The sequence below is a fragment of the Mirounga leonina genome, unplaced genomic scaffold (assembly GCF_011800145.1).
Source record: "Mirounga leonina isolate KUSES-001 unplaced genomic scaffold, KU_Mleo_1.0 Mir_153, whole genome shotgun sequence".
In the NCBI taxonomy this organism is placed as follows: domain Eukaryota; kingdom Metazoa; phylum Chordata; class Mammalia; order Carnivora; family Phocidae; genus Mirounga; species Mirounga leonina.
In genome coordinates, this window is record NW_023270387.1 from 9,817,003 (window position 1) to 9,838,848 (window position 21,846).

General features: G+C 47.4%; 1 protein-coding gene across 9 annotated transcripts in view; it reads left to right on the forward strand.

Moving 5' to 3' along the window:
* NCAM1 (neural cell adhesion molecule 1) overlaps nucleotides 1–21,846 on the forward strand; it is a 299,415-nt gene that overhangs the window by 240,863 nt on the left and 36,706 nt on the right. For 6 of the 9 annotated variants that reach the window (XM_035008956.1, XM_035008958.1, XM_035008955.1 and 3 more), the window contains exons 8-13: nucleotides 6,030–6,172; nucleotides 16,464–16,614; nucleotides 16,983–17,167; nucleotides 17,534–17,630; nucleotides 17,950–18,120; nucleotides 19,857–19,988. In XM_035008956.1, the coding sequence (XP_034864847.1) occupies nucleotides 6,030–6,172; nucleotides 16,464–16,614; nucleotides 16,983–17,167; nucleotides 17,534–17,630; nucleotides 17,950–18,120; nucleotides 19,857–19,988 (879 nt within the window). Of the gene's footprint in view, nucleotides 1–6,029; nucleotides 6,173–16,463; nucleotides 16,615–16,982; nucleotides 17,168–17,533; nucleotides 17,631–17,949; nucleotides 18,121–19,856; nucleotides 19,989–21,102; nucleotides 21,118–21,846 lie in introns of all 9 variants that reach the window. The other 3 variants (XM_035008954.1, XM_035008959.1, XM_035008960.1) reach the window with 1 other exon arrangement.

A 21,846-nucleotide genomic window follows, 5' to 3' on the forward strand; every position in this document is an offset into this window, starting at 1 on the left:
TTCTTCACCACACTTGTCCTGCCTGAACTGGCCTCATTTCCATGTTTGCTCTGGGGATTGTGGTCTCTGACCTCCACGAAGCGTGTACACACCAAGATAGCGGAGTGCTGGTTGTTCTGTCTCTCTCCTGCTTTATCTCTGCCACTCCCAACAGTGCCGGACTTGGGAAGGCCCGTGATAAACAGTAGTGACCAACCGGCTGACTGCCTGTGTCCCCCTTGCTTCTTTCCGTGGCCCATGTGAAACGGTGCCACCAAAGTCATGAGAAGAGCCCCTAGTCTCTACTCACTCCATCTCGACAAACTCGGTTAACTTCCATTCATTTGGAACTGAAATGCATTTTGACCTGACCTTGGAAAGAGAATTTCTGGCAGAGAAATGCTTAACCTATTGGCTGTCAACACTTCCTGCTCATGTTTTTTTTAAAACGACATGGGATGCCTGGGTGGCTCAATCAGTTAAGCATCCAACTCTTGATTTTGGCTCAGGTCATGATCTCAGGGTCGTGAGATAGTGCCCCTCATCAGGCTCCGAGCTGAGCATGGAGCCTGCTTGGGATTCTCTCTCTCTTTCTCCCTCTGCCCCTTCCCACTTCTCTCTCTCTCTCTCTCTCTCTCTCTCTCTTTCTCTTTTAAAAAAAAAGACAGGGAAGCTGGTCCACTGTAGATGGTGCAGCTAGGCACCAAGGGGCAGCTCTGGTTCACATGGTTCCAGGTCACTACAGTGTGTGCCTGGGAAACCTGCTTGGGACCTGCTCGTGGGGCCTGATCATAGATCTTTGGAAGATCAAGTGCTTGTGTGCAGCTGGACCTGCTAATTATAGATGAATCTTATTTCTCTATTAATGACATCTGGGTTTAGAAACAGGTTATTAGTTCGGTTCATATCAACTGGATATACTGGAGAGTGAAAGCTAATGGCCTTGGGAAATATTCTTGACAGTTTTTTCTCTAATTCTCTTCCCCAGATTTGAATCACTCAGATTTCAACTCCTTCCATATTATAAAGATAGGTGCATTGTTAACGTATTCCTTCATTTAACAGATAGTGATTAAGCACCAGCGTTGCTGGACCGAAGGGCATCTGAGATATGAGTATGATGTGGTCCTTTAACTCTAAGAAGCATGAGGAGGGAGATGAACATAGAAGCATATAAATTATAATAGAGAGCGTCAGCCAGCAATATTTGAGTGTCTTCTGTGGGCCCAGCCATTGTCAAAGTGATGAGGATGAAAAACATGAGCTCTGTCCTCATCCGTGGGCTCACGGGCTAACATGGGTGACCAAGGCTGAAATTTTTAGTGACGACCCATTGTAAGGACTTCATAATGGTAATGGGCACAGCGTTTTAGAGGAAAAAAAGACCTGTGGTCATGCGGGACAGAAGGCAGAGAGGTCTTCACAAACGCTGTGCTGTTTCCCAAGCAGGACTTCCCAGGTGCAGAAGGGTGGGCGCAGGCGAGGCGCCCAGGCCACCCAGGCGCAGACGCAGGGGCGGGAAGACTGCGTGTTACGCTGACTGTGCGCTCCTTGCAGACAGGGGCCGTGTACCCCCAGCTACGAGGACAGTGTCTGGCAGATCGTAGATGCTAGAGTTTGCCTAAGTGAAAGCAGAGCCATTTGTTTTATGTTAATGAAGCACAGTGCAGATGGCAAGGAGAGGAGTCTAGAAATGTGTAACCATCACTTGTCTTGGGAAATTCTTATATATTAGCCCCATAAAGTAATAATACCCGGCACAAAGCGAGCGCTTAGAATGAGTCAAGCACCATGTGAAGTACTGTGTGTAACTGACTTTTAATCTGCAGCACAACACTGTGAGGTAGAGTTCATTCTTTCCCCTATTTCACAAAAGAGGAAACTGAGCCCAGAGAATTGGGTGACCTAACCAAGGAGCCAGGGTTCAAACTCAAACAGTTGGCTTGGAAGTTCCTTTCCGTGAGCTAGCAAAGGGGAGTTACTACTCCATGAAGCTCCACTGGACACAGACTACATCTGAATTACAGATGGGATGGCTGGCAACACCGAAGTTAGCGTGCCCTCCCTTTCCCACCATGGATCACACGGTTTCTCGGTAGAGATACACTCAGTTCTCACTTGGCTGGTCAGGAACAGATCTTGGATTCTTTTCCAGGCCTCTCCGGTGCGGGTGGCTGCCCCAGGAAGGAGGCGTGGGTAGTGAGTCAGGAGCCACGTGGGGCCAGTAGAGAGTGAAGAGCTGGATCAGGTCTAGGGGAGGAGCTAACAAAGCAAGGAATGAATGTAGGATGCAGGAACTGTGGCAAGACAGGCTTTGTCTTGCCACCCACCTCCCTCACCAGGCATGCCCTCCTGTACCCCCCCTCACACACACACAGAGTTTCTTCCCCAAGACCGCAGCTGGGAGAATATAGATGCTAGTCCAGAAGAGCAAATAGAGGAGAGGTGGCCAGACTTGCAGAGACAGGCAAGTAAACCACAGACTCCTAGGGACTTTGTCTAATCCAGCCCCCATCCAGAACGCGAGTCCCCCTCTGTGATCTCCAGGGGAGAGTTCACATAGCCTCCTTGGAGTAACCTGGTCCCTCTTGTACACACTGCTTTTCCTCTCCATTTCACATTCTTAACCTCCTCTCCCTCCTCCTCTGGCCTCCCTTGGTTTAGGAGATTGGTAGGAAGGCCAGGACATGGGGTGGGGAGGGGCTAGCGAGGTAGTGCTCCCTCTTTCTCTTACTCTCTGTCCCTCCCGTTCCCCGTGGCTTGCCGTGCGGACCGGGTTCCCCAGTGGCAGCAGTGAGGCAGAGAGCACAGAAACCAATAGCTCGGATGGTAGAACAGGGCTCAGAACTCCTGTGATTCAAGATGGGAAGGCAGTTAGTAGGTACAGGGCACATCTAAATTAGAGACTGCCGTAATTGTACCTTACCGACATCACTTTTCCCTAAGAAAGGGTCACGTTCTAGCATGCATTGCCCTAGTTATCAGCCAGAAGCTCTTTTTACTAAGTACTTACATCCTACCTTTCTTTAAATTTGGCAATGAATTTCCATTGCTTTTCTCCCCCATGGGCCCTTCTGAAAAAGTATTTTTGTCTCCGCGTATTCCTGTTATGCTCACACAAATGCTCTTGAGGTCTCGTGCTGCTGTGGGCTAAGGCAAGTTCACCGGTGGGCTTGCTTATCTGACCCCTTAGGACCAAAGCAGCCTTTGTGAGTTACAGCACAGTGTAAAGCCTGAAGGGAGGTGCACCTGGTCATGTCCAGCCTCTCAGCACAGAGGAGCAGGGCCCCAGAGCCCTCCGTGAGCTGGGGAGGCAGGAGCCTGGGTTGGGGTGGGAATAGACGAGACCACCTCTCAGTGGCAGGGTGCAGAGTCATGGGCATGCCAGAAGAGGAGAGCCGTTGTGCTGGGAACACTCCCAAGGACATCTGTGCTCACAGGAGGGTCCGTGGGGAGAAGTGCAATGGAACGATCTGAGGCAGTAAGTCCCATAGCAGCAGGTGGAAAATAGAACAGGGATCCAAAGTCAAGGGCTCACAGCAGACATTAATTAAGATGGTGTAAGTACCATCTGAAGACAAAACCTGGAGATGTTCCTGTAGATGCTGGTGTGCAGAGGGAAGTGACCTTGCAGCTGTCCCTGTTTGCCTGAGGATGCCCATTGTCCCCGGGTAATTAGTTAAAGCATTCCTTTTCACTCTCAAGAGTGCTCTGATTTGGACAATAAATTATATTGATATCCTAACCCCAAGACAATATCCTGAGCCTTCAATGAGTTCTGACAATAGCTTTGCTGCTTCTGTAATGCAGAGAGGTTAGGTCATTAGTGAGAAGCTTGCCTGCCTTCCAACAGCCCTCTGTAGACCATACAAAATTAGCTGTTGTTAATAGTGTTTTTAGTAAGAATATAGTTTGCTTTTTTCTAAAGACTTGTGCAGTGCACCCTTTGTAACCCTCTGGGAAATGGAGCCACCAAACCAGATATGAATAGACATTAACTATCCCTTGTTTGTCTTCTATTAACCTTTTGATGCTGGGACAAAGTGCTAGGGGTCATGACAAGGCCAGCAAACACTGTCTAGGTCACCATATCCATCTAGGTTTCAAGAGGCCAAAAATTCAGCCTTTCTGTAACTGCCTCCAGACCTCAAAACAACTGTTCAGTTCAGTGAATTCAGTTGTTTGGCTGAATTTTATTTTATTTTTTTACACTTTTTTAAAGATTTTATTTATTTGAGAGAGAGAGAGAGAGAACACGAGCAGGGTGAGGGGCAGAGGGAGAAGCAGGCTCCCCACCGAGCAGGGAGCCCGATGCAGGGCTGGATCCCAGGACCCTGGGATCATGACCTGAAGGCAGACGCTTAACCGACTGAGCCACCCAGGCGCCCCCAGGCGCCCCTTTTTTACACTTTTCAATCTGTGATTTTAACAGTGTAGAAATTCAACTTTTATTTTATCTTTCTCAAACCTCCTGTCCAGCCGCACTTAACAGTCCATTCAGTATGAGTTGTGACCACCTTGAAAGTCTTATTTATCAAGATCGACACAGAACCTTTCTGTGGGAAAACCTCACTCAAGTGAACTCCATCAGTTCCAATTTGTGATCATTTGGCCCCATTGGATTGAGACATGCCTGGGTGCTTGCCATCAAAAAAGAATTTGCCAAGCAAGTGTTTAGTACAGATTAACTGTAGTAGAATACTTGGCCTATATGGATAATTTTATATAGAAGCAGGTATTTGCTACAGAAAACGCACAGCCTTTAAAGCACTTGCCATTAAAGCAGAATCGGGGGCGTCAACTTGTAGGAAGTATATAGACAGTCGTTTATTAACCTACTCAGGAGCAGCGTATGAATTTGCACTTCTTTCAGAAATTATCCCATAAATTTGATTTATTTATTTTTTGTTTATCTAGCCTCGTCTTTTTCCCCATTAGTGAAATAAGTTACATTTGTGCAGCGTTCTTTTCTCTTCTATGGAAAGTTTTGCAATTTCAGAGTGTAATTGTTTTAAATCAGGAAAAGTCAATTTTCTCTAATGTTTTAACATTTAACTCCGATTCCAAATGCTTGTGTTTTCTGGCATTACCCAAAACATTTGGAAAATGAACCCATCTCCTCTCCTTCCTATCCCAGCCCACTCCGCAGCCCGCAACCCGTCTCTTGCCCCATTTCCCTGCTTGAGTCAATACTAACACAGCTCTCCCAGTCAGTGAGACGCTCAGTCACTTGCACTCCTCATTCCCTTCTGATTCTTGCCATGGCTCCTTCGCCCTCTGTTCACTTGGCACTTCCCGTGAAGCCTTCGTGAGCACCTCTCAGAGCTGCCCTTCCCTGTCTGCCCCCCACCCCCCCTCCCCCAGGACCACCCGGTTCGGGACTCTGTTCCACCACATCTGGGGCACTGTCAGAGTTGTCAAAATTGGTTTTCCCACCTCAAGGTTTTCTCCATTCTCAATCTTGAGTTTTTTGCGGATTAACCTTCTTGAAGTACAAGTGATCATTTCATTCCTCTGATCGAACACCGCCAGTGGGCTTCCATCGGCGCCCAGAGATCATTCAAAGCAAGCACTGTAGCCAGGCAGCCATGACTCGGCGCCCTGGGCCCAGCACCACCTCCCCCTGCCGTGATGCATAAACATGGCCCCCATCACACTGCCCTCCTCACGTGTCCTTGCTTCTTTGCTCGCAGTCAAGCAGTAGTCTACACTGAAAATGACTCTATCCCAAAGCTCCAGGTACTGAAGATGTCATGGCCCAGCCCGAAAGCTTCCTCCTCATGAAGGCTCCAACCAGATGAGTGCTCTTCCTCTGCCCCATGCGCTCTCCACCCTGTGCCCTGGATGCTCGTTCTCTAGGGGATCTTGTTGTTAATGGTCTCACATTGATGTTGTCACATGCCTATTCAGTTCTGTAGCTCCTGCAACACCTAGAATAGGGTCTTATACTCAGTAAGGACATAACCTGTGTTGAGTGGGTGCATGGTAAAATTTAAACCCAGAAAGCTAAACCAATCAGATAAACTCATGAACATGTCTTGTCTTTTCAGCGAAACCCAAAATCACTTATGTAGAGAACCAGACCGCCATGGAACTAGAAGAACAAGTCACTCTGACCTGTGAAGCCTCAGGAGACCCCATTCCCACTATCACCTGGAGGACTTCTACCCGGAACATCAGCAGCGAAGAAAAGGTATGCTATCACCAAGAGTTTCCAGGCCATGGGATGCAGGCTCAAAGCAGGTCATGTCTGCCCGGGGCCCCATTCTCTTCGGGGAGCTAGAAGATGGGATTCAGGCCCTGAAGGCCATGCCAGGTCCCACGGCCTCCATCCTCAGACTGCCTGGCCGTCAGTGTGTTTCAGGGCCACAGTTTCCTGCATAGATCTGCAGGAGTGTGAGGTTCCTGGGCATGGTCAAGTTAGGCGTTCTGGGGAGGAAGCGGGTAGTGCTTTTCAAACCCAGGATTACGGAGCTATGAGGAGCAAGGAGAAGCCAAGAGCCTGGTGGTCCAGCTATCATCATATCAAGAGTACCAAAGGGAGTGTGTCCTGGAAATAGCAGGGACCAGAATGAGCCCTATTAATTCTTCTCCTTGTGTTTTGTACACTCATGCTGTACATGCACTGTATGCACAAAAGCTTGGTTGCCTTTGTGTCTGCCTGTATTTTCAGCCACATTTGGATATCATTTTGTTCTGAAGGCAAAAATAATTAGCAGTTTCCACATGACGATGATTACACTGGGTTCTCCAGTACATTCTATGCTCTCAGCTTAAGCTCTCTGCGGCCCATGGTAGCAACCTTCCTGGCAATTTGAAATGACTGCGAAGATTTAGCTTTAAAGCATGTAGATTTATAAGCCCCCAGGAAGCTGTCATTATTATTGACAGTATATACGATTGAGGTAACCCCACATCAGGCAGCCCTTTGCTACTGAGTGGGCCAAAAGCAGGAAGAAGCAGCAGCTTGGTTTTAAAGCAATTTAAACCCTCTTATGGCACTTCTCCAATCTCATCTCATATACCCTGTAGTAATGGGCTTCATATTAGTTGGCCAAAGCTTTGTCACCTACTTAGGAGTAATGGCCTTAACTTTAAAGAGCATTTATAATGGATTGCTTATTGACCACAATGTCAAAAATGATAGATCTTCACTCTTCTGCCTGCCTAAAGGAAATCCCCCAGAGGGTAAACTTAAAGTCAAAAAGAGACAGGGTGACACAGCAGAGCTACATTTGGGATTTGCATTTGAGGATCTGACTTCTGCCCCACGAATAAAAAACAAAACTAAATCAAAAGGAACAGAAATTTGTTCCCAAAAGCCCGTTATTTTTTGCAAGTTTTACCTCCACAGTTGAATTTGACTTAACAAAACCTCAAGGAACTGCTAAGTATTTTTGAAACTCACATATGCTGTTCGATATTGTGAAAACCAACTGGATTAAGAAACGTGGTGTTTACTTGGATGGTTTCTTTATCAACATTGGAATTAAACCCCAAGCTCAGATTTCAGCTCCCATCGTGTATGTTACGTGATTGAATGTACATTTCAGGGCTTAAACCGCAAGGCTGCTGCTCAGCCAATTTTTCTACATCAGGCTTGTGATTTGTCCAGAATGACCCAGTGTATATCATTGACCTACAGTGAAGGACAGAAATTATATCTATCCCAGATGAATGATGTTTTTAAATTCAGTGTCTTTTCTAGGAATAGCTCCACAGCTAAGCTAGACCAGAAGGGTTATTAAGATTTGTGCCTACCCTAAGTTCTTTTATAGGTGGGCACTTCTGGCCTGTATCTGTGAATTCATTTTTACAGGATGAGAACAAATAACCAGGCGCTAATCCACACTCATACTTACTAAATATTGAGACAAAAGGTCTCCAGCAGAGACCATCTAAGACCAAGTAGGTGCTGTATAATTCAATGATCAGTGTGGGTCATTTGTCTCAATCTGAGATAATTATCTAAGCCCAGCCACATAGGTTGTATTTGGTTTCCTTTACTACGGACTGCCTTCGAGTTTACTCAAAGTGACACTACTGAAACATGCGTGAATCCGTTGTTAGAACAAGTCCTCCAAACCAGCCAGTGACATGACACCATATTAACATAATTGCCTAAATGGAACCCTACTACATAGAAAAGTTGCCATTTCTATTAGTTATATATTAACATCAGAGAGGCTTGATATCCATCTTATACCGTGGAAAGCTCATAATTAAGAGAACAGAGGGCCTATCCATGCCGGCCGGACTCCGGGTAATCAATTTCACTTTGATCTGGCAGCCCCTCATGTTCTCCACCCTCTGAAGGGGCATTATATATAATCAGGGATCAAGATGATTAGAGGCACCGTATTGTAGGAGTAAAAGAAAACAATTTTCTTTTTAAAATCAGGATGATACACGAAGCAGATAAAAACAACGATTGTTTCTACCTATTAAGCTCTGGAAGGCTCCTGAGAATTAGACTGCACAAAATACTGGGATCCTAGAAGCCAGGAAGGACGGTCCCATTTGAGGTTGTCCAGTCTCACCTGGCATTCACTTTGCCGGAAGTTTATCTGCCGGAAAGGCTCGTGGTCCCTCCCTGAAGGGTGACGGTGTCTGTCCTCTGCAGGCATCTGGCCAACACTGGGGATCAGGAAGGTCTGCTTCCTTGCCCCTCCCACTCTTCAGTCTTCCCACCTCTGCCCCTCAGTCCTCTGGGCGAGAGCTCTTGGATTTTCCACTAGTCTCCAGTCTTCATGCGTCAGTTCAACCCCTGGTGCTTCCTGGTGGTCCCGTCCTAGAGAGCTTCAGTCCACTGGCGCTCCCCTAAAGTTCTGTGGAGACAGTGTAGCTAGTGCAGATTTCCATGCAGTGAACTGCTCCCTTGTTCTGGACACCATCAGGCAGCTAAAGTATTAGCCCTGCAGCAATTTCCTCATTCTCTTGCCTCATATTGAGCTTGTGGTCAACTAAAACGCTCAGCTCTTTTTTATGTGAACTGCACTGAAGCCACATATCCCCTTATCCTGTTCTTATGCAATTGATTGCTTCACCAAAAATGCAGAATTTTATATTTATTTCTGCTAAAAACTGTGTTTTGTTTGTTGCAACCAGACATTTCTCAGTGGGGTCACTATGGCAATTTGGGAAGGCTCTTCCTTCCTGGGATGGTCCCGTGCATTGCAAGATTTTTAGCACCACCAGTCCCCTTCCCTCTAAATGCCAGCAGCCACCTCTAATCACTTTGATGACCAAAAATGCCACATACACAAACTCTTTCTGGCTTGAGAAACATTTCAGTCCATCTTTCTAACCAGGCAAGTCTGGCTTTCCTCACAGCTGTCTTTAGAGGTCTGTAGGTCTAGGGCATTTCAAGCCACATGGACCCCCCCTGTTTTATGTGTTTTTAAAGTAATGAGGTCTAACAGTGAGTGGTGACCCCACTTCACAAAGCCCAAAGGCGGAAAGTTCAGTAGCCTTCCCCAGGCAGCTGTGATCCAGCATCTGTATTAGCTGTTGCCTCCAACCTCGCGTGAACACTTAAATGAAACATCTTTGTCCAAGCCTCTGATAAAAATGTTGACTGGGATAAGGTCAAGTGCAGAGCCCTTAGAATGCTCTCACAGCTTCCCCCTGGGTCATTGGCTTGTAAGGTAGAGCACCTAATGCCACGGTGCTCCTCATGATTTTGATGACTTTTGCGGAAGGTTCAATGATTTCTTTAATTAAGTTGGTTACAGAATAAGCTAATTAAAGCAGCTTGGTCTTTTGCTTCATTGCTTAGTTAAGTCTAGGGTTTGTCTGGTATTACCCTTCTTAAGAGAAGAGAGAAAAGGCTTTCAACCATAGGCACAGAATTAGTAACTTTCTAATGGATCCCAATGTTCCTCTTCATTAAAAAAAGAAGGGGGGGGCGGGAATCAAACAAAAGCCAGTTCACTGAGCCTCATTGTCACACCCTATCTGATCGCGTCTTTCGGTGTAGTCCAGCTGCTCCTTCGAGATTGATTACTGTCAGTCTGCTAAGCTTCAGCTAGTTGAGTCGGTTTTGCTCAACAACTGATAACAGCTAAGCTAAATTTGGGTCATTAAGACCGTTAGGGTAGCTCATCTGTCTGAAAGTTAATCCATTCATTAGTATCTATTATGTTGACCAAAAAGAAAACAAACCATATTTTGAACATTATAGTGGGTCAGTTTGATCAATGTGTCTGGAGGTCATTGTGATAATGCAGATGCAAAGAAAGTTTGCACGTCCACATCATTTCGTTGCTCATCCTACCTAGACTCATTTTAAATATTGCAGGTATGTGAGTGAGTGGGGCTAACTTCCAGGTGCCATTTACATACTGAGCAAGACCTTTGGAGGATGATTTGCACAATCTGTTGCTAGCAGAACACATTCTCTGTGTGCTTATTTGAACCTCTTATTTGAACATGCCTTTGAAATGACTGGTACAGAAATTCATATGAAACTTTAATATTTGAGGAAAAGAAGAGGGGCAAAGAATTGAGATCAGAAGAGATAGATAGGAAAAAAATGGAATTTCATGAGCCTTGAGTCTTTAGCTGATAGAGTATCCCACAAATCCCACAAGTAAGAGAGACCTTTGAAATTCTGGATTCGCTGGAAACTGGATCTTTCTGTCAGCAGGAAGAATTCCTCTTTCGTACAACCTAGGTGCCCACATACAAATACTGGAAAAGGTGCCTCGTTGAGCAGTTAGAGTCTGGCATATTCTGCGTGTGGGCAAAGGTAGAGCAGGTAATACTTTAGGATAACAGTAGGGATGCTTCACTCTAGTTTATTTACATATTCCTACAGATTCCTACAAATCCTTATTACTTCTTAAAAGATGTGAGATGTGAGATGATAAAATGTGAATAAACCTGGAACTTAAAATTTCTGGAGCATGACTAATCCTATCCTAATGTGTTTTCTGTGTGTGCATATCAGATTGTCTTAAAGTGAGCCACACCATCACCAAATTATCAGGGCCGAGGCATATTCCACCAGGTACACAGGCAGGAGGTCAGGCTACTGGAAGCATCTTGTTAGTAGCAACTACTTATTCTAAAAGCCACAAAACCGTACTGATCTGGGAGAGACACAAGAAGAATCAGATTTGAAAAACAAACAACTCCATATGATATAGCCCTTAAAAAACGATCTTGATTCATGCAGCCCTGGCATGTGACAGACAAGCTTCTCGGTGATGTGGACTTGGCAACCACATTTGACATGTTGGCCCACTGTCACTTTGGTCTCTGCATGTTCGTTCCTCTGTTCTCACTTTTTTCTTCATTCTGACATCACGTGACATAATCCAACATCTCCCTCCTCGTTTCTCACAAAAGCTCTTTGCATTTAGTGGACTCTTACTAAATGTTTGCGGACTCATTTGCATTTCCTGGATTGCATTGCTGTGTCTCTGGCATCTGTTCTTTCCTTTCTCCATCTGAACATCAGGGACAACCAGGCACTCATGCCATCTAATAAAAAGAACAATGCAGGTATGATGTTTTTGAATCCCGGTATGAAAACAGAAAAACCATAAGCATTGTAGATTCCCAAGTGCCGGATAAGTAAAATATCTAGATGTGGGCAGGAAAATAACCAAGCCTCTATGCTTCTGAGTTGACTCAGTCCTTTGTGAATGCTGTGTTGGATGACGGTGGTGCACGCTCAAGCCTGCATGCTGTCTGGGCATTCCTCTTAAAGAACTGACTGGAGCCTGCAGCAGCAGAGATGGCTGGCCTGAAAGTTTCCTGACCCACAACTTTAAGGACTTCATGCTTACCATTCTCTGCTCCTTTCTTAGTTCCTTTTTTTTTTTTAAGATATAAACTTGATTTTTAATAGGATGCATGCCATGAATTAGAAAAATGCATGAGCACCAAATGGCATTAGTAGTTTTTCAATAAGCTGTCTGATAGAATCCAAAGGAGGAAACCTACCCTCTAAGTATCTCTAGATTATGGGGTTCGTATTAGTCGCGTCATGAGATACAACGAGAAATGCTCAAGACATTTTACAACAGGAGCAGTCGAACACGTCTGCCGGTGTCCATGTGTATTCCTACCAAAGGTTAGGAAAGCCTTCTCCTTTGAATGATACATCTTAATGTGTGGAAGGGGGGAAAAAGCGGAACATAAGCTAACTCCTAAATTAAATTGGGTAATAAACACACCATTGAAAGTGGGCCTTGGACAAAGTTCTGAGTTAAAAAGCAGCTGCATGTGCACGGAATGCAGTGTGATACATCAATTCTCTGAAGCAACATGTTGTAAAATTTTACTGCTTTCTTGTTGTGTTTTATATCTTGTTCTCTCCAGGCTTCGTGGACTCGACCAGAGAAGCAAGAGGTATAGCTTACCTGACCACTAGCCAGTCTTTAGTTTTTGAAAGCATTCTAGCTTAACTTGCCATTCCAGTTCAATAACCAGACATGCTAAACTAATTAGTCATAGAGTTAGATTAAAGAATAGGTTGATAGTGGTAGACGTTACTTAGAAATAGTGGCGTTTTAGGATGAGCAAGCAAGCTGTGTTGGGAGTGGATGAACAAATCCTTATTGCTTCTTAAAATTGGATCTTATTTTCTTGCTGGTGCTGGTAAAATCACATCCAGGTAATTATACTTACAGAAATAAATCGCTCTAATTCCCAGGCCAGGCTTTTTGAAATGACAAGATTTTTTTTTTTTTTTTTTTTTTTTTGTGACTCTCACCTGGTTGATGTGGCTTTGGGTCATAAAGTCATGGAGTTAGTGGTCTAAAAACCCACTCAACCCTTTCCAGCTCAACTCATCTTGTTGCTCGCTTATTTTATAATGATTGGTCTTGGTAAATGATCACATCACATCCCATTTCATGTCAAAGCAATGCAGACGACATCTCTCCTTGGTTTGCCCAAATTGCTAAACACACATATGTCACTTCGATAGAGCATTAAATTTATGAGATCAGCACGATTTGGCACAAACGGTTTTATGTTTTTTAGAAGGCAGTAGCATTTAGCCTTTGAGCTTTCTCTGACTGCTTGCTTCAGCTTGGGTAATGTGGGACTTTGTTTGGAAACTAAAGCTAAATATTAATCTTAAGATTTTAATGTTACACACCCAAGACCCTAATTACAATCATGCCTATTGCTTTTTTCACTGATTTGTGTGATTAAGTGACAGATAGTGAAATAAAAACCAGTATGCTTTAGAGGAGGTTCAAGGATCAAACCCATAAATTTTTTTTTTTTAAAACTAGCTTTTGTCTCTTCTCCAGAGGAAATTTTGATATTGTAATAGTATAAATGTAGACTATGTCAATCCTATACACTGTATTTTAATCAGGTAACCCTATCCTCTTAGTCTTCCAGAAATGATAATTATTCAGAACACATAACTCCTGTGTTCAGGTCGTGGCTATAAATATTTAATGCTGTTTAATATTGAGGAGTTGACTGCCTGTCCCCGGGCACGGATCCTAGTTTCTGCACATGAACACACTGTCGTGATCGAACCTAGTGTCTGATAAGCTCACTTTGTGTCCTACCTTCTTCCTTGTCATGGGGACCGTAATCAAGTGCGCATCCTGCTGAAATGCCTCCCTCCTACAGCACAGAAGTCGCTTAGTGCTGTCCCAGGCTGGGTGTTCTATTGCCCCAAAGTCACGGACCCATCCGGGACTGGGGAAGGGAGAGAAGAAGCGTTCATTATCAGCCACTTCTGAGCAACTACAGATCTCATTCTAGTTGGCCTTCCGCTTCTCCCCTTGTCATTCTGATTTAAACCTGGCTGGAGGGGGAGGGGAGATTTATCAGGGAGCATTAAGGGAGGTTAAGAGAATTACTATTATAAGAGGAAGTAATAGGTTTACTCCCAGGAAAGCAGATAACTCACTTCCGGTTTCCAGAAGTATCCTTATCTTGAGTATCTCACTCTGGATATAATTGACTTTCAAGTGAGTGCCGCCCCTGGGGCTCAGAAGTTCCATTCCTTCCTGTTCGTCTCATTCAGAGATGAAAACCATTAAGTCCAGATGAGCTCCAAAGAAGGCTTGGGCTATGGCCAGTTTCGTTCTGTAAGCTCAGAAAATTCACACTTTTACCTGGAAGAAGGGACGCAAAAAATGTTGATGAGAAGAATAATTGTAATTGCACTGCATGCTATTTTTGCAAAACAGGGTCTTCTTGTCCCAGCTCTCCTTCCATTCTTGCCCAGAGATCATCTGCTTCCTCTGCAGGCCTGAACTATCAGCATGACCCCTGTCTGGATGGCTTGTAGGTGGCACTCCCTGACTTTGCCTGGTGTCAGAGGGAGACAGTCTAATTGCACGGGAGACTCTGCTTCCCCTTGGAGGGAGAAGTGGGCATCTGACAAATTCCCATCATCAATCCTGTCGTGAGCCACTGCAAAATGAGAATTCTCTGTAGAGGACTGTCTCCTGGTCTGTTGACACAATTAAATGAGAAAATTTTCCACATAGAGAAATTAAGACCACGTAGAAGGGGAGAAAAGTATGGCTGTCAATGAAACCACTTCCCAAGCTTCTCTTCAACCATTTTCTAGAATATTCTGCATAGACTGTTCGTGTCCTGCTTTGTTGTTATTTGTTACTGTCCTACTCTTACCTACATGACTCTCTTTGCATCTTTTGCTGTAGTATTGCTTCCATTGTGGAAATGTTCTCTTGACTTCCCAAAGATCTGGTCAGTTTTCCATGTTTGTGGGTGTTGAGCCCAGGACAAGCTCCATCTGTATGACAAACAATCCTAGTTCAGCCGTCAGCTGGTGTCACTGTGGGCTGAGCCTGTGTTCTCACTGACATAACCAGAAGGGCAGGGGGTGGACTTCGAACGCTTTCTGCCTTTATCCTGTTGTGTTTGGGGCAGACAGGAGTGACAAACAGGTAAGGTCAGCCCTTTAGAGATACTTGCAGGGATGCTCTCGATGCCACTAGTTTAATGGGTTTATTTTTGTATGGCTCATGGAAGTTGCCACTGGGACGTATTGGGACAACCTGGTCAGCCCACAAGAAAAGGGAGTCCGAAGAGCCAGGGACCCTTGGATGTCTCAAGGTGTTCTAGTCAAGTGTTCCACACCTGTCTGTTGTCATCTCTCACTAATGTGTGGCATCTCCTCAACCAGTCAGCCTCGCAGACTTACAGGTCAGATGGTAGTTGAGAGCCGTGGGATTGGGCACTCCTCTGAGAGCGGAGTGGCCCTTAGGCAGTGATGATTTTGCTCGGCTCGCTGCCACCTAGCCAGCAGGGGTGTCCCATCTTCCAGATCCGAACCTCAGTGGGGCTTAAATGCCTGAGGTGAATTCATTCCATCAGTGATGGTCAGAGGGACTTTTTGGGACAGGTCTCCACAGAGACCGCCCCACAAGGCCCACGGGACCTTGCTTTTGAGCTGCCCAAGCCGGCTCTGTGTGACATTGCAGTTCTGGGTTTCGGGCTTCCAAACCAGCACATCAGAAGAACCTCAATGAAACAGGTGTTCTTTTATTCTTTAAAGGCCCGACCCCATGGGACGACAGGTGCTATATGCAGAGCACTCACCTGTCCATCTCCACAGAATATCATATGCTGGAGATAAGAGTGTAGCCCAGCCTGCAAGGAACGAGACTCGTTCTTCAGATTACCAACTTCCTTGAGGATCTGAACTTGGGCAACATGCCCAGACTTTATCTAGGCCAGCAACCATTTCACTTCGAGTGTCAAGGCAGGAGCCCCGTGGAAATATTCCAGGACCCATTGCCTAGGGACCATAGGTTTATTCCCCTTTTGACCAGTCGCTGGAATTCCAGAGACTCAGGAAGTGAATTATTGTATCAAGGGCTAGAATGCAGAATCTGGTGGTGACTGCCTGGGGCTCTGTGCCACTATCCCTGGAGAGGGGAGCCAGGGACCCTTACTTCCAGCTCAACAGCTCCTCATCATCAAGTTGTTGGACTTTCTCTTGAATGAAATTATTTCACTTTTAAGCCTTCAGGAAAGCGAGGCATCTGCAGAAATACAGGTTTCTTGTATAATTTCTTGCACTTGGCACATTCAGATTTCCCATTATGCATGCACGCACCATGGAACTGGCAGATGGGCAGACTCCTGGAAGGAAAGCTTAGGGTGCAGGTTTCCCAGACTCTCATGAGGCAAAGCTGTCACTGCTGGAATATCTGCAGGCCAGGCCTTTTGCTTCCATCTTAGACGTGCCAAACAAAGTCATCTTGGGGGACCTTGGCTGTCCTTGCCCCAAACCGATCTTGGCGTAGGGTCTAGGCTGCTTCACATAAACTGGGTCCCTTTTTCTATTTTGGAGACACTCAAGTTCCCGTGGTGCTCTCCAGAGCCTCCCACGCTAGTTGGGACCTTAAGTAAGACACATGGGCACAGCTTGGGGAGAGGATGTGAGACTGGTCCCAGACAAGAGATGGCCCGGTCTCCCACCCCCAGCCCTGCCGCAGGCTCTCACGCTCTCTCTTCCCTCCCGGCAGACTCTGGACGGGCACATGGTGGTGCGTAGCCACGCCCGAGTGTCGTCCCTGACCCTGAAGAGCATCCAGTACACAGACGCCGGAGAATACATCTGCACCGCCAGCAACACCATCGGCCAGGACTCCCAGTCCATGTACCTGGAAGTGCAATGTGAGCAGCAGCTGTGGAAGAACGAGGGGAGGGGGACCGTGCAGGGTCAGGCTGAAAGGGGACAAGAGCAGCCAGGACCCGAGCCGCATCCCCATAGCTCTGCTCACGCTCCATGTGGCAGTGGCCCGAGGCCATTCCAGAGCTTTGTCCCCAGGTCACGCCCTCACACTGGCCGAGGCTTCTTACAGGCTCACAAACCCTTCCATCTTCCTGTGCAGCTCACAGGACTGCGGAACCGGCCTGACCTTTCCTATGCCCCGGCCCTGGCTCTGCTCAGGGCCCGCCCGCCCTCCCAGGGCGAGGAGACGGGGTGTGCGGGGCTCCTCTGTGGTGCTGGCCTTCCTGATGGGCATTGCTGTTCCTTGCAGATGCCCCCAAGCTGCAGGGCCCCGTGGCTGTGTACACATGGGAGGGGAACCAGGTGAACATCACGTGCGAGGTATTTGCCTACCCCAGTGCTACCATCTCGTGGTTTCGAGATGGTCAGCTGCTGCCAAGCTCCAACTACAGCAATATCAAGATCTACAACACCCCCTCCGCCAGCTATCTAGAGGTAGGTCGTGGTGGAGGCAGGGGAGGGGGGAGGAGGCACAGTCTGACGCTGGATAGGCTCCTGTATGCAGCTAAAATCTTCTCTCTTGCTCCTCTGGCATCCTGACCAGCGGAACCGTCGGCTACAGAAGAAACTGAGCCTCAGCCCTGCCCCTTCTCTCTCCCTGGGGCCAGGTCGCAGCCCAGGAGGCCGAGCGTGCCTCTCTCACTGGCCCCTTGGCAATTTTCTCTGGCTTAAGGCTGGGCTGGAGCTAATGGTTCATGCTTTCCTGGTTCTTTCCTTTACAAATTGGTCCAATAAGTAAAGATATGAGTCGGTGGCCATTCCATGGGACACTTAGAACCCACGAGTTCCTTCTTTCCAAAGGTGACCCCAGACTCTGAAAATGATTTCGGAAATTACAACTGTACTGCAGTGAACCGCATTGGACAGGAGTCTTTGGAGTTCATCCTTGTCCAAGCAGGTGAGCACCCCGTATGGCTGCCCTACCCTGACCCTTCCTGTCCTATTCCGTGCCATTTGGTGACATCAGGAAAGTGAAAGAAGAGAGGGCCAGGGTAGCCAAAGACAGAGGGTCAGGAAGCAGGGAGCCTATGGAGGTTCGAGGGTGTGGGTACAGGGCATGTTGGGAGAGAATCATAAGGTGAGGTGGGCTGGAGGACAGGATATAGGTGACAGGATTCCCAAGAATAAGCGGAAATGAGAGACATGCTTTGTGGCTGAGAGTTATGTCCTGGACCTAACCGGGCTCACCTGGGTCTCCGTATGTGCCCTCCCCACAGACACCCCATCTTCACCATCCATCGACCAGGTGGAGCCATACTCTAGCACAGCCCAGGTGCAGTTTGATGAACCAGAGGCCACCGGTGGGGTGCCCATCCTCAAATACAAGGCTGAGTGGAGAGCAGTGGGCGAGGAAGTGTGGCATTTCAAGTGGTATGATGCCAAAGAAGGTAAGTGGGGGAGAGTCAGCGTTTCCTTTAGAAGGATGGGTTGCTTGGTGTTGGGCAGACGCTCACCCCAGGTCCTGGCACCCTGACAGCCCGTTGGGGTGGTGTGGCACAGCACTCTCACCTGCTGCGGGTGCCACAGGCCAACACCTGCCATCCGCTCATCTTCCTGGGTCGTTTGCCCCTTTAGCTGTTGTGAGCAATACTCCAGCAGCACAATGCCTGTCCCTCTAGAATGAGGGCAGGTCGCATCTCCTCTAGAATTACTGGCCTTCTGTCCCCTGGTACCTCAGAACCTGCTTCTCGGGACCATGCTAATAAGATGGATGAGGCCATCTCAACCACGTTCCAAGCAGAAGCCCTGCTTAGGTGCTGAGCACAACCAGAGGAGTCCCATCCAGCCCTGCCCTGCACCTGTGGGTGCCCTGGGCTGTGGGTTCTCTGCCATCACCCCCTCAGTCCTGCTTGGCGTACTCAGGGGCTGTCATGTAATTACAGTATTAACCAAATAACAAATTGCCCGAGAGAAAAGTCTGCTCTTAAATCCATCCTGTGATATAGTTCTAAACTAAAAGTTAAGAAGATAACCCTTGGATGCCTGCAGTTTGAAGATTCTGAGCCCGGACCATTTTGGCCCGAGGATCGAGTATATAACCCCGTCTGACTCTCCATTTGGGGTTTAATCAGGATACATCAGTGAAGCATGCTTTGTTTCTGTAGGAAGTTTTAATCCCGGTCCTGTCTGTAGTAACAGGGGCAGCCACCTCCCGACCCGGTTTACTGAGAATTTGTTTCACCAGAAAGCTGCCATCACTCTTTCAGCTTTTGGGGGTGGGGGCGGGGTGGCCTGGGAGGAATTTCTGTGCCGTCAGGATTGGAGCCAGAAGAAAACAATCTCTTTACCTCCCTAACTTCCCTCTGAAACCTCACACCAACTTACGGCGAGTTGATCCCATGTCACAATCTGTCCAACTGGCTTTTTTTTTTTCTTTTTGTCATTGCTACAGCTGGCTTTCCTCCCCCCTTTTTTTGTATTTTTTTGAATTTAAGTATAATTAACTTTCTAGTTCTATTTTTGTTGTAGCAAAATATGTAGAATATGAAATTTCCCATTTTAGCCATTTTTAAGTATACAGTTGAACAGCATTAAGTACATTCACATTATTGTGCAACCATCACCACCATCCATCTCCAGAACTTTCTCGTGATCCAAAACTCAGCGCCCGTTAAACACTAACTCCCCACCGCACCTCCCGCTAGCCGCGGCAACCACCGTTCTACTTCCTGTCTCTGGGTGGTTGACTATCCCGACTGCTTCGGAAGAGCGGAATCGTACAGTCATTGTCCTTTTGTGTCTGGCTTATTGCACTTGGCTGATGTCCTCAGGGTTCATCGACATTGTAGCCTGTGTCAGAGCTTCGTTCCTTGTTAAGGCTGACTGATTCTCCATTGTATCAGCACCCCATCCTGGGTATCCACCCACCTGCTGATGGACAGGTGGGTCATTTGCCCCTTTAGCTGTTGTGAGCAATACTCCAGTGAACCTGGGCGCAGAGGAATCTGTTCCATTTTGTGTTTTCCATGCTTTTGTGTGTATAGCCAGACATGGAACTGCTGGATCACATGGTAACGCTAGATTTAAGTTTTTGAGGACCCGCCGTGTTGCCTTCCACAGCTACTACGCCATTTTACCAATAGGCTTTCCGTCCTCGGTGATCCTTCTTGTCTTCTCACAACAGCCAACATGGAGGGCATCGTCACCATCGTGGGCCTGAAGCCCGAAACTACGTACGCCGTGCGACTGGCGGCCCTCAACGGCAAGGGTCTGGGTGAGATCAGCACGGCCTCTGAGTTCAAGACGCAGCCAGTCCGTAAGTACACCCCACACCCACCCTCTTCTCCTGGGGGGGACCCCGAGCTGCCCCGTCCTTTGTTCAGATGACAGCTTTTTGTCTTTCAGATTGCTCTGCTCAGGGAGGGCACACCTCCCAGCCCCTTGGCCCTCCGTGATGGCTGATACCCAGCCCTTATACAGTCTTTCCCAAAGAGCTTGGTGACACTGTCGCAGTAGCTGGCCCCGCTTGTTAGCATGGCAGCCAGGGGGAGGAAAACACTGGCACCTCGTGAAGGGGAGCTGGACAGGGACAACGCAGCAGTGTGTCGTGGAGGGATTTGGCAGATTTTGCTTTTTGACGCAGGTCACAAAGGCCCTAAAGCACCCCGTGACTTGAAGGAAGAGGGAAAAGACAATGATGGTTCGTGTAATTAGTTGTGGGATTTTTGAGGCAACAGAGATATTACGTTATAGAAGAGAGGAGGCTGCTATGGGATGTCCACACAGTAGCAAGACCCCAACAGTGCAAAAGGGGAAGGAGGGCTGAGGCCTCCACCTCCTGTTCCCCCTCCCTCCCACCACGAGCACACCTCAAGGTCTCCCTCCCTTGTGGCCGCTTTCGAGAGAGGCGCTTCTTCCTAATGCACTCGGGATGGCGTCTGCTTTCCTCCATCATGCCCTCTTTCCTTACAACAGGCCCGCCCTGCTTTCCCTCCCATCCCACCAATAGCTCTGGGCCAGCCCTGCTCCGGGGACACCCTCCGCAGACCCAGACCACTGCCCTGGGAGGGCCCTGCGCCCACCCAGCTGGAGCAGGTGCAGTAGACGCAGACGCCTTGAGCAGCCACAGGGCTCCCTGGGTCCTCTCTGATTCCTGGGCTTAGCAAGCACGCAGGGCCATCCCTCACTTCCTTCTCTTCGAAACCAGAGGCCTGCAAAGCAACCCCCTACCTCTTCCAGAAACAGAAGGCCCACCTCATCTTCCTCCTACAGGAATTGCTTCTTTCTGGATTTGAAATAACTTGATGATTTGAATTTCCAGCTCCATGTGCTTTGCAGAGCCTATTCATTTCTTTTACATCTTTTTTTTTTCCCTTGGGTCTGTCTCTTGTCTTTTCTTTTCGTCTGTGTTCCATCCATGGGAAATGCAGACAGCTCTCTTCCACGTAAGTGCCTCTTCATACCTCATTATCTGTTTCGATAGTGTTAACATCCGCTAGTCCTAGTTCTTAATTTAGTTCCGGTCCCTTTTTTGTCCCCTAGGCTGAAGTAGATGATACTGTCCGGGCCCTAACCACACTGACCTTAGTCTAGTTGTGCTCTTGTTAATGTCTGTAGGTTTTTACTCCCAAGAGGCTAACACGCGTCCTGTTCTAGAGCATGCAACTTTTGTGTCCTTTGAAGCTGTGTTTATCTATTAATTTCTGTGTGTGACGATGACCCCACGGCAAAGCTGATGGCCACCCAGCCAAGCACGGTGGGAGTCTGCAGGGGGTCCCCGAGTAACACACGACAGCACCAGCTCACCTTCTGCCCGGATGCCAGAAAATGACCACAGCCTCACCAGGGATTCAGAATCCCTTCCTGGGGAAAAGCAGCTGAAGGGATTTTCACATTTGCTTTTAGGAGATAAAAGAATTGAGCTCATAGCCCCTTCCCTTTTCTGTCTGTGGTGGCTGGAGGGCTCTGGGAGGCCTAAGCAGCAGCTGCAATTGTAAAGAATAGCATGAGGTTTGGTTCTGAGTCACAGGTACATCCTACAGGCAGCTGCTGGGCAGTTAAATCCCCACTTCTGGTCAGTTCTGTTCTTCAGCACTAGGTTCTTGCAAAGTGCACGTCCATGTTTGGGAAAGAATGACCGGCCACTGAGTAACTTCACCGTCAAGCATAAGAGA